The following is a 12,870-nucleotide window of genomic DNA, read 5'->3' on the forward strand; positions in this document are numbered from 1 at the left end:
CCAAAATGGGGCTAAAAGTTGTGAAACAATTTCAGAATATTGTTACTCACTTTGAACACATTGTATAATATCATTCGCAGATTTAGAGAACCTAAAGGAATCTCTGTATGCCTAAAACAATCTTCACTCAGGAAGAATTAAAACCATCTGCATCCATCTGTATGGACCACATGTTGAGCCCCTCAAAAATTCTTACACATGGGACAAGAAAATCCTGGAAAAGTAAAAACTTGAGGAACATTTGACAATGAATTGGGTTACACACAGCCATCTTCTCAGCTCCAACTCTTTGTCAATTTTTTATTTTCCCAGAGTGACAACCTCCTTGACACTGTCAAGATGGCGAAGGTGGGAACCGCCCACCGAGCTACAATTAATCTATTCAAAACCCTACATCATAGAGGCTCCGCCCATCTCATTATACAGTCTATGTGCACCACCAGCATCCTCACCCACATCTGCTCCCGACTACGCATCGTCCATTTATGCATTTATGCTCTATGCAGACAACAGATCCACAGACGACTATGTGCATAATCTGGTCTGTTTTCAAGGAGCTTTGCTATCTTTCACTTGACTCAGAAAACAGAGCAATACCACCAAAAATCGTAGGGGGCAGTGTTGAGATGTGTAGCTGGCACACAATGGATGAACGACGACGCAGAAGCTGCCAAATTAAAAGCACCTGAAAAAGCAGTTGACAACATCAAAGAACTTTATGGTTTTCTTCTTCTTCTGGAGTTTTTGGACAGTTGAAAACAACTTTATAGTGAGGCATTAACGTTGTAAATGCCAAAGTGTCAAAACGCGGAAGTGAACTCTGAACTCGGCACTGCCTACTTGTGGTAGGATGTTGAAATTGTGTGTCCACATTTAGGTACGTCAGGGAGCAGAACTGGACCTTCACCCCTTTTCTCCAAAACCATCACGTGTTCCTTATTCCATGCCGATTCAGTTCACCCATAAAACCCTCTATAACTTCCTGATCATCCCTGGGACCAAATACCAAACCTGGGGGCACTGGGCCTCCACCTGTTTCTAGGGGGACTGGAGCCCCACACGAACCAGGGGGGACTGGACCCCCACCTGAACCTGGGGGACTGGACCTCCACCCAAACCTGGGGGGACTGGACCCCCACCTGAACCTGGGGGACTGGACCTCCACCCGAACCTGGGGGGACTGGACCCCCACCCGAACCTGGGGGGACTGGACCCCCACCTGAACCTGGGGGACTGGACCTCCACCCAAACCTGGGGGGACTGGACCCCCACCTGAACCTGGGGGACTGGACCTCCACCCGAACCTGGGGGGACTGGACCCCCACCCGAACCTGGGGGACTGGGCCTCCACACGAACCAGGGGGGACTGGACCCCCACCTGAACCGGGGGGACTGGACCTCCACCCGAACCTGGGGGGACTGGACCCCCACCCGAACCTGGGGGGACTGGACCCCGAACCTCTGGAACTCCCTTCGACATACTGCTGACAACACTACTTTTAAATTATAACTAAAAACCCACCTGTTCCAATCTGCTTTTATCACCTGAACTTTACTTTTTGTGTTGTTTTGACCTGTTTTCTGTACTTTGCTCATTCTTTTATCCTGTAAAGCTATAAATATCTACTAGAAGTCCACAGTTTCCAGCGTAATTACAAAAATAATGGATATTAGTGTCGTTGTGATTATGCTAAAATTCAGTGCAATTTGCAGCCCAAAGCGTTGCTCCGAGGTAGGATGGATCCATGTTTCCAACAGATTCTGATCCTACCATCTGGATGTGAAGCTGAAATGGAGAGTCATCAGACCAGCAACATTTCTCCATCTTCTATTGTCCAGTTTTGGTGTAGCCTCAGGATATCCAGCTATCTTCTCTTTGCAGAGCATTCTCTGTCAACACCAGAGATGGTTGTGCAACCATGCCACGTTCAAAGTCGCTTTAATCTCCCTTCTACCTCATCCTGATGCTCAGTTTGAGCTTCAGGATGTTGACAAGACCAAATGTTTCCATGTGATTGGCTGATGTAGTCAACAAGTGGTCGAGGATTGTTTGACTTCTGCTTTGTTTCACAAAACTATGAAGATGAGCTTTAAAATGAGCAGTTAGCAAGAAAGGTTTAATTGTCAATGAGAGGCGTAGGTGCAATGCTATTTCTCACCACCAGGTGGTGGTAAAGTGTCAGCTGTACAACATGCTCCAATAAGCAGAACAAACTGCTAATCGCTAACCCAATGAAAGTTATAAACAAGTGTTTAAAAGGAAAAATAAAGACAAACATTTTTCTAAAATCTCTTTAAAGGCAAAATAGTGTGCAAAAATTCAGTTAATTAAGTTAATTCTGGTTTAGTAACAAGGCAGAGCTGAGTGTTATGTGAAGTATTAGCTAACGTTAGCTAAAGTTAGCTCAAGTTAGCTAATGCTACCCATCCCTGAAGCATCATCTCAGTACTAAACTTAAAATGTTCTAACTTTTAACAAAAATAAATGCAGAAAACATCTGTCATTTCTGGCAAATTAATTTTCATTTGAATTAGTTTTATTTGAAAATCTAAAACTATATATTTTGTCTACAGTTTAACCATCATTTTACTTGTCTAATTTCCATCGTTTGCCATCAGTTCTTTCAAATTACTCCTTTCTGATGTGGTCAAATATAATATTTAGTACATTTTGTGTTTATGAGCTCAATTTGAACTTTTAAAAGTTTTCGTGTAGTTTTATTTTGTTCTGTGATTTTATCAGCCTATTGGGTGTCTTATTGAATGTGCAGTTTTGCATACATGTAATATATAAATGTCTTTTATCAGGCACTACTGACAAAATTTTAATTGCAAATGTATTTGGTTCCATTATTGAATAAAATAAGAACAAATAGAGTTAATGTTTGAATAGGTGCTGATCAGCTTGTCATGGAGAAGTTAAGACCCCGGTGTAAAAAACATTCAGAGCATTTAGATATGGATTAAATGCAGAGCTGAATGTCCCAGTTGGGATTAATAAAACCAATTATTATTATTATTTAAGGTTATGTTGATGTAATCTGTTTTCCTGCTAAGATGATGTAGTGGATTTTATTGACTCACTAACTTCTTTTTTGCTTTATTTAACTTTTTTAAAACATTTGTTTTATCACAAATATGTCAAAATATTTTTCAACTCAAACATTTAGTGGCATTCTCATCATATATCTTAGATGGTTGCTGCAAAACATGGCTGAGCCCGGAGGTTAAAGGTCAGAGTGATGAAGGGGGTGTGAAGCGGCTTCGACTGGCACATGGACGCCCCCCGACCTGCTGCTGCCGGATAACACAGATCTACTTTAATACAAAGAAATCTGGTTTTATTTCGCCCATTATGTAAAGGGATCAGATTATCGATACTCAGGGTACTGATCGTCCCTCCCCCCATCTGCACACGCTTCAATCATCCAGACAGAAATAAAACAAAATCCTCCACACTGACTTGCACTTTAGTTGTTAGATTTTAGTCTTTATTGTACTATTTTTTGTTTTCTTGACAATTTGCTAGCGGACATGTGAAAACTTGGACCAACAAAACATCATCATCATCATTATTATTATTATTATTATTATTATTATTAATTACAGCATATCGTCAGACTGCAGTAACAGTGAAAAGATGTGTTTAAAAAAAAAAAATCAAACCAAACGAAACGAAATCAACAAAAAAAGACTTTAATCTTTGATGCTTGTTTTTCTTTTCCTTTTTTTAAAATCCATGTACACGATATAACAGTCTAAAAACATTAAACACACAGAGCTGAAGACATTGCAGTGTTGGTTGGGGGGTGGCAGTCCTCGGGGCAGTTTTTACCGTAGCAACATGGTCCTGTCAAATATCTACTGGGATGGATGAGAGGCGGGGAGAGGTGGGGGGCAAAGAAGGGGGGGTTGAAGAAGGGGTGAAGGAGGAGGGGAAGGGGACTACAAACCAAAATGGCTGTCAATATAAAACTAAGTCTTTTTTTTTTTTTTTTTTTTTGTTTTCGTCTAAATCCACCAATCAGGAGTCGGTAGAGACGGAGAGCAGAGTTTAGAGACAAAGGAGGTTTGGAGGGGGTGGAATGTCTCGGTTTTCTTTGTTTTGTTTTTTTTTTTACATTTCTGCGTTTTTCTTTTCTCTCGTAGACAATATAAAATCTCACAGACAAGCAAAAAAAAGATAAAAAAGAACACTGGATGTAGATGTGTTTATGTGTCGGACGGAGGAGGGGATGGAGGGATGATGGAGGGATGATGGAGGAGGATGGGGGTTGAATTATTGCTTTCTGAGTAAGTATTATTTTTCACTTCTCATCTACATGAATTGCATCTCTCTCGCCTTCTCCATCGCTCTGTCGTTGTCACCATGGCGATCTGTTTACACGTGATTACTCCGCTTATCGGGAGGAAGGAGGAGGGATGAAGGGGGAGGAAGAGGAGGAGGAAGAGGAGTTGGGGGGTGGGGCTCAGAGCTCCTTGCTCAGCGAATCCCGGGCAGTTTTAATCCTCTTTGTGTGGCCTCACACGTTTCCCGCCTTTTTGTCTGGTAAAATGATAACAGAAGAGATTGAAAAAATGTATTAAAAAATATGATAATAATAAAAAACAGTCAGAAAAAAGGGTTATATGTGTTTTAGTGGTTCAGTACAGATGCTGGTTAGTTTAGTTATTTTTGTGAACACAAAGCAAACAACAACAACACAACAGCTCCAAAACAAAACATGTCACATGACCAGGAAGACGCTCTGCAAGGCGTTTTCTCCTGCATTCGGCCGTTTTTCTTTCCACCGTCCACTTTTTTCCCTGAAATCTGATAAATAAGCTGAGTCCGTCCGTCTGTCCTGTCTTTGCCTCAGTGAGACGGCAGAGACAAAGACGGCCAGTTAATCTGGCTTGTTGAAGAGGCTCTGTGACACTTTGATTTTGCCCACTAATCCGTTGATGGACTCAGCTTAACCAGCTTTTCTCTTCCACTGCAAACACAAAGCTAGCTATCTGTGCTACGGCTAGTTAGCGCTAGCGGCTGAATGACGGAGGAAGAGGAGGAAGGTGAAACTTGGCTGGAGAGTTTGCGGTGGTTCTTTAACTTTACATTTAAACTCCTGTTAAAGAGCTGATTTCCTGAGATTACGAACAATTTAGCGTCAAACAGCACTGATATGGAAGACAGTGATGAAGAACGGGGTCTTGGGGAATCCAGTGAACTGAAACCTGTTCCTGCTAAACCATTTTCGGTAGACATGCTTGCATAAAAACATGATGACTTTGGCGATCTTTTAAAGCGGTCTTAGTTTCTTTTTCTCCAGTTTTGTGAAAATCTGATTTTTTTTGGGAAAATTTTTCAGTCCAGTCCTTGTTTGTTACGCCACTTGAGTCTGATGTATGAAGTACGAAACCATAAACCATCTGTTAAAAACAGCAACTTCAGACAGAAAACAGGATTTTAGCTGCAATGAGGTGATTCTACATAGAAACTTAAACCATCTCAGCGTGGAGGCAGAAACTGGACAGAGACTAAACATGTAGAGACTAAACGACTATCTACGGGGTCTGAAATCCAGCAAAGACCTGAACCAGGACCTTAGAGACACATCTGGACCTTCAGCTGATCCATCTACTGTTGGCCGAAGCCTCATCAGAAATGGTCTCCATGGAAACGTGGCTGTCAAGAAGCCAGAAAAGCCTGAGGTCACATGACCCAATAACTGAACTGAAGATTGGTGGAAACAGGTCTGGTGGATTCTCCCCACGATCCGGTCCTCAACAGGTCTGATAGAGGGATAGATCCTCCCTAGAACCTGGACCTTAGCAGGTCTGATAGAGGGACAGATCCTCCCTAGAACCCAGACCCCAACAGGTCTGATAGAGGGATAGATCCTCCCTAGAACCTGGACCTTAGCAGGTCTGATAGAGGGACAGATCCTCCCTAGAACCCAGACCCCAACAGGTCTGATAGAGGGATAGATCCTCCCTAGAACCTGGACCTTAGCAGGTCTGATAGAGGGACAGATCCTCCCTAGAACCTGGACCCCAACAGGTCTGATAGGGGGACGGATTCTCCACAGATCCCGGACCCCAACAGGTCTGATAGAGGGATAGATCCTCCCTAGAACCTGGACCCCAACAGGTCTGATAGAGGGATAGATCCTCCCTAGAACCCAGACCCCAACAGGTCTGATAGAGGGATAGATCCTCCCTAGAACCTGGACCTTAGCAGGTCTGATAGAGGGACAGATCCTCCCTAGAACCCAGACCCCAACAGGTCTGATAGAGGGACAGATCCTCCCTAGAACCCGGACCCCAACAGGTCTGATAGAGGGATAGATCCTCCCTAGAACCTGGACCCCAACAGGTCTGATAGGGGGACGGATTCTCCACAGATCCCGGACCCCAACAGGTCTGATAGGGAGACGGATCTCCCCATATCCCGGACCTGATACAGTGACAAATCCTCTGCTGAGACTGGATCTTAACATTAATGAAGAAGTGTGGGATCATCTAGACGGGGAACTGAACAACAGAGAGACACGTCCAAATCAAGGTTTGGAAAGTTCTTCGAGGATCCTGGACTGTTCCTGCAGACCATGTTGAAGATTGACAGGAACTTGTTTGGATTTTAGCAATTAATCGAGTGTCAAAAGACAGCTGTTTATATTCAATAAATAACGAAAAACATTAAAAATAGGGTCCCACTGGAGGAATCTAGAAACTAGACACTTGACATTGGTCCCAGTCTTCGAAGTCTATTAAGATGCGACTCGCCAAAGAAGCAGTTTGGAAAGGCCTTGAGAACACTTCCTGAAGACGACTTGAAGACAGAAAAATCTTATTTCCTTCCAAACTTCCTAAACACACACAGTTTTTGCCTCGTATTCCAGCTTCAGTCCAAAAACCATTAATGTGGCATCTTCCCACAAGGTTGTGTTGATGCTACTGGGTTCTTATTTGTGCTTAATTTGCTGGAACATCACGGCTTTCACAAGCTATAGTGGACATTAATGACTTCATGCTCAATCAATCAGATGTCCAGTGGTGTAAGCACCACCATAAAAGCAGAACCCTTGAAAAGTGCCGAAACAAAATCCATTAATTTAGTGAAAGTTTGTAGAGCTACAGCATAATCACATTGATTTATTTACATTCAGACTATGAAAGCAGAACTTTTACATGAACAGTTAAAATAGTGTAATTTTCTAAAACTATCACAACAAAGACGTGTGGTTGTACATTTGTGTGATTTTGGCTTCGACTAAACATTTCAGCAAAAATCTGCTGCTGCTTTGTCGCCATGACAACGCGGAGAGATTGGCACAGTTTGCGGCCAAACACCTGCTTCTAACCAGTGTTTAATTTTAGCAAAAGAGTTGGAACTTCAAAGAGGCCTCCGGTAAAACTGCACGGCGGCAGCAGAGGCCACTCTACAAGCATCTGTTGGGCTGAATGAGATCAAAGCCGGCCGGATGCTGGACAACGAGCCTCACGGGGCTGTTGAATGAACAGGGGGGGTTGGATGGATAAATAATGGAAGAGGTTCAGAGGAACTTCACCTCCTACTGCTTGGTCTCCAGCGGCTTTCTAGTAGCTCCTGGGCAGGAAGACGTGGAATGATTTGACCACCCCGTGAAGGAAAAACAGGACTTCTCTTATTGTTTTCGCTACTTGTTAATGAGCTGGCGGCTTGGTTGCACGCCGCAGCTTGCAGCCGTTTCCAGACATTAACTCTGAATATCTGCGCTCGCCACCTGAGTCCTCTTTGTTGTGGAGTGGTTTTGATGTTTACTAGTTCATGAACTCAATGCTACGTTGAAGCTGACACAGCACTAAACGCTGAGAGATGCATCTCTTACTGCTCCTTGCAGAACAGCTGCAGGTTTTAATATTCATCAAACAATCACCAGATGTGTTGGGTTAGCTTAGCTTACCAACTGGAAGCAGAGGTTACTCCTAGCATAACTGCCAATGGTTCATTAATCCACCCTGGGATTTTTTTTGGCCTAAAATCTGACTATAGTTTTGGCTAATTTTTTGAGATCCACAGAGGAAACTGTTTTCTTAACAAAGAAGTGGTTTGAAAGTCCTCAAAAGACACTCTTATCAGGCAATCGAATGAAGTCACACCGACTCAGTAGCTGCCTTCACCCCTATTATTATGCAAAACCTAAAAATATTGCAATTAAAAACTATAAAATATTGTGAAAAATTTTTTACCCTCTCTTAAAGTGTTTTGTCCACACGTGTTGATAAAGAAGTTCATCAGAAAGCTTTTTAAACATTTATCTGCATCACTGTTTAGTGAGCTAGCAAGACAAAAGTAGGTTGTGATTCCACAGAACAAATGCAAACACGAAATACATAAAACATCTTAAATTCCAGCCACCTGTATATGAGATCTCGTTCTTTTGGTCACGACCCACAGCTCAATAGGTGAGGGTACGAACCATAGGTACGAACGTAGATCGACTGGTAAATCGAGAGCTTCGCCTTCTGGCTCAGTTCCTTCTTCACCACGACAGACCGGCACAGAGTATGCATTACTGCAGAGTCCAACCTTCACTGGAAACGAATCCGACTTACTACCGGCAATGTGGACCAAGCTCTGACACCTGTCGTACAGGGACCGGACAGCTCGGACAAGGGGGTCCGGTACCCCATACTCCCGGAGTACCCCCCACAGGAGCCCCCGGGGGACACGGTCGAACGCCTTCTCCAGGTCCACAAAGCACATGTAGACTGGTTGGGCAAACTCCCATGCGCCCTCCAGGACCCCAAAGAGGGTATAGAGCTGGTCCACTGTTCCGCGACCAGGACGAAAACTGCACTGCTCCTCCTCAATCCGAGATTCGACCCTCCTCTCCAGGACCCATGAATAGACCTTACCAGGGAGGCTGAGGAGTGTGATTCCCCCGTAATTGAAACACACCCTCCGGTCCCCCTTCTTAAAAAGGAGGACCACCACCCCAGTCTCCCAGTCCAGAGGCACTGTCCCCGATGTCCACACGATGCTGCAGAGGCGTGTCAGCCAGGACAGCCCCACAGCATCCAGAGCCAACAGGCTACAGGGGGCTGAAATGAGTTTCCTCCGCAGGGTGGCCGGGCTCTCCCTTAGAGATAGGGTGAGGAGCTCGGTCATCCGGGAGGAGATCAGAGTAGAGCCGCTGCTCCTCCACATCGAGAGGAACCAGTTGAGGTGACTCAGGCATCTGGTCAGGATGCCTCCTGGACCTCCCTGGTGAGGTGTTCCAGGCACGTCCCTCTGGGAGGAGACCCCAGGGAAGACCCAGGACACGCTGGAGGGATTACATCTCTCAGCTGGCCTGGGAACGCCTCGGGATCCCCCCTGCAGAGTTGGCAAATGTGGCTGGGGGGGAGGGAAGTCTGGGCTTCCCTGCTTAGGCTGCTGCCTCCGCAACCCGACCCCGGATAAGCGGCAGAAGATGCATGGATCTTAAACTCCAGCTCAACAGCTAAGATCTGTACAGATTCCCTGTTCCTTTTTTCAAGGTTTAGGCTAACAATGTCTGATGGTGGATTGGGTTAGCTCAGGGTTAGGCTAGTTTGGTCCTAGATGGCCACAGTCCTGCAGATTTTAGATGTTTCCCTCGTTCAAATAAAATGGTTCAAACATTTGATCAACTTCTTTAGAACTCATCTCAATCAGGCGTGTTGATACAGAGAAACATCTAAAATATCTAAAAACTATCCCAACTAGCATACGGCTAGCTTACTACAGATGGATGCACTACTACAGACCCACCTGTAGATGTCAGTGTTGGACTCAACGCATTACCTTGGACACTAGCAAGATGGCTTCCGTCTCAGAAAACAAGAGACAAGAAGAGCTTCTTTTTAATTACTGGTTCAGCATAAATAGATAAATAAATAAATAAATAAATAAACAATACCCATAAATTCCTAACCTTAGGAGATCTAAGTTCAGATGTTTTATATATCTGGAAAAAGAATTGTAACATATCTGTAAGAAAACACAGTGACATCTGAACTAGATGCTAAAATGCTAACACACTGTCCATGCATTAGACAGTCTGGAATAACCAGTGAACATCTGTTTTAAAAAGGACTTTTGTTTTTTTCCTTTGCTAGCTGCACTGTTTGGGGGAAATAGCACATGGGTTTTCTCACAATAAATGCTAATTATTTGGAATGTAGTTTAAATAATTATGCTAACATTGTGCACTAAGACAAACAGCAAAGGTCTTAATCTGTTGCTCAAAGGACAGAAAATTGTAACAAAGGGTGAATTTTTCAAAATATTTTCCAAAAACGTGAGAATATTTGGACATGTTGCAACTTATAAATCCGTGAGCATTTGGCAGGTGCGCTTGTTGGATGTTGTCACTGTGAGTGCGTTAGCATGTGAGCTAACAGCTGTGTAACATATACATAGAACACATAGAAGTGTATTCAAGTGTGTTTCCACACACAGGAATTTAAAACGTGTTTGTTTTCTCAGTATCTGAAGTCGGCATGGTAACACCCGTCTAAACCATTGTCGATGCAAAGCTCTCTCTCTAATTGGTCGGTTGCTGCTGACATCACGTTTTGAACTATGGCCACCGCTGCCTCTCGAAGATCCCTCTTCCTCATCTCTTCCTCCTCATCCTCCTCTCTCTCTACCTGGCCACATGACGCCACATCGGCGTGACAACCACCATTTTGTGGAGACTCTGCCTCCCCCGCCTCCTCGTCGTCGCTAACGGTTAGCGCTAGCTCTGATTCACCACGGCTGGGTTTACTGCTGTTTGTTAGTGATGGAACTCGTCGTTCTCTGTTGTTAGTTTCTCCGTCTTTGCTGCCGTCGCTGTTTTGAGGCGCATCAGAGTCCCGCTTGGCGTGCTCTAACTCACCGCTGTTCACAGTCGCCGTGGCGTTGATGATCTTGGCGTTGGCCTCGTCTTTTACTCCTCCCGCCTCTTTGCTCTTCTTCACGGGGCTGCTCTCTGTTGTCTCCTCCTCCTGGTGATTGTGTGTGGCGTTTTCCTCCGCCGTGCCGTTGGAGCAGCCGTTCTCGCCGTTGGTCACCGGCGCTTCGCTCGCCGTCTTCTCCGGCTCCTTGACCTCATTTGGCTCCTTGGTCTCCTCGGCTTCGCTCTTCTCCTCCTCTGCCGGCGTCTTCTCCGTCCCCGCCGGTGCATCTTTCTCATTGGTCTCTTCTGTGGCTGTTTCTCCATCAGCACCTTCTTCCTCAGCTGCCTCTCCTCCCTCCGCGGCCTCCTCTCCCTCCTTGGCGTCCACGCTGCTGGATTTGCCCTTCCTCATGATGAAGTTCTTCAGGGAGACGGCGCGGCCGAAGTGGGAACGCTTGGCCTTGGCTGACTTCCCATCTTTTCCTTCCTCGGCAGTGGCTTCCTCACCTGGAGGGAAAAGGAGAATCAAGGGTTACATTTCTGAAGCAACGATTTGCTTTAAATCTGTGACAAAAAGCTCAATGATATGTTGAAGTTTAGACAAAAGCTGGATATTTGTCCCTCTGCAGGATGAATGACACAAAGAAACACGACTACAAAGAAATGGAGGCTTTTAGGAAATAAATAAAAATCACACACAGATATGCTGCATCCCAACTCATCTCTTCTGTTTGAGTAAAAGCAAACGTAGACGTAGAAAACGTAGAGCTGCGCAATTTATCGATTTCAATCTAAATCACGATTTAAGACGATGCAATTAGCAAATTTTTAAGAGCAAGATAACTTTACGTTACGCGTCACCTGATCCTGCAGCATCAACAGTTTTACAAATCCGACATCTTTCTCCGTGTTGTTTTTCATTTATAACAAAAAAAGAAAAGTAAACAACAAAGTAAATATATGTGAAGTTTGTGACGATTATCCCACTTCTGCGACGTCAAAGTCAGATTGAATGTGGCGTGAATGTTCAGACTGACGTTGCTATGGATCCCATTTAGCAGAAGATATGAAAGTCAGATTTAAAAATTTCATCTGCGTCGTTCAGACTGTCATTAAAAGGTCTGATATAAAAGTAAAACAATCTGAAATGGTTGCAGCGTGAACGCAGGAAATGTAAAAAATGCGGTGAACAAACTTAGAACTCCATTTCCAAAGGGTAAAATGTAAGATTTCCACATTTAATCGGGTCACATTTTATTCCCAGTAGAAGAAAAACAACATGTCCGATGATGATTTCGTGGAAAATATTAATCTGATGCAGCAACACATCTGTAAACAGCTGAAACAGAAGCTACAAAAACATCTGGAGTCATGTCCACTAATTAGCAACAGCTCTGTAACAAGACGGGTTAAACTGGAAACAGGTCGGAAACATGACCAGTGTAACAGGGAACAACCCAGTAACATAACTGGGTATAAAAGCAGCATTTCAGAGAAGCAGCTTCTCAGATGGAAAGATTAACAGAGTTTCGCTAATCTGAGACAAACTGGGTCTGAAAGATGTGGAACAATTTCAGAAAATGTTCTTCAGTGGATTCTCTGTATGTCGGGGACAATCTTTCCTCTGGTAATGCAGCAAAACCTGACGTGATTCTCTACTGGAAACCAGTGCATGAACTCAGGAAGCTTCCAGAAACCAGTGTCAACCCAGTTCAGGCTGAAATCCACACCAGCAGGTTAAAGCTCCATCATATGTGAAGAGGATCCAGAAACACGCCGTCTTCTCTGGACCAAAGCTAATTTAAAATGTTCTGAGTGGAAACCTGGATGAAGATGTGGAATAGTTTGTGGACAGCATGGACGGCGTGTCCTGCAGACTAAAGAGGAGAGGGAGCATCCAGCTTGTTATCAGCCTGCATCTCTGATGGGATGGGGTTGCATTAGTGCCGATGGCGTGGGCAGCTTCCACATCTGGGAAGCTCCATCAATGCTGAAACATCTG

At 44.4% G+C, this 12,870-nt stretch overlaps 1 protein-coding gene across 1 annotated transcript in view; it reads right to left on the bottom strand.

Annotated features, from left to right (window-relative positions):
- Positions 1–3,502: 3,502 nt before the first annotated feature.
- Positions 3,503–12,870, bottom strand: part of LOC306760109 (uncharacterized protein) — a 53,630-nt gene continuing 44,262 nt past the window's right edge. The window contains exons 3-4 of the mRNA XM_079245898.1: positions 10,869–11,375; positions 3,503–4,546 (exon numbers count right to left, since the gene is read on the bottom strand). Of these exons, the coding sequence (XP_079102024.1) occupies positions 4,524–4,546; positions 10,869–11,375 (530 nt within the window). The 3' untranslated portion in view covers positions 3,503–4,523. The remainder of the gene's footprint in view (positions 4,547–10,868; positions 11,376–12,870) is intronic.

The sequence above is a fragment of the Telmatherina bonti genome (assembly GCF_933228915.1).
Source record: "Telmatherina bonti genome assembly, chromosome: 9".
In the NCBI taxonomy this organism is placed as follows: Eukaryota; Metazoa; Chordata; class Actinopteri; order Atheriniformes; family Telmatherinidae; genus Telmatherina; species Telmatherina bonti.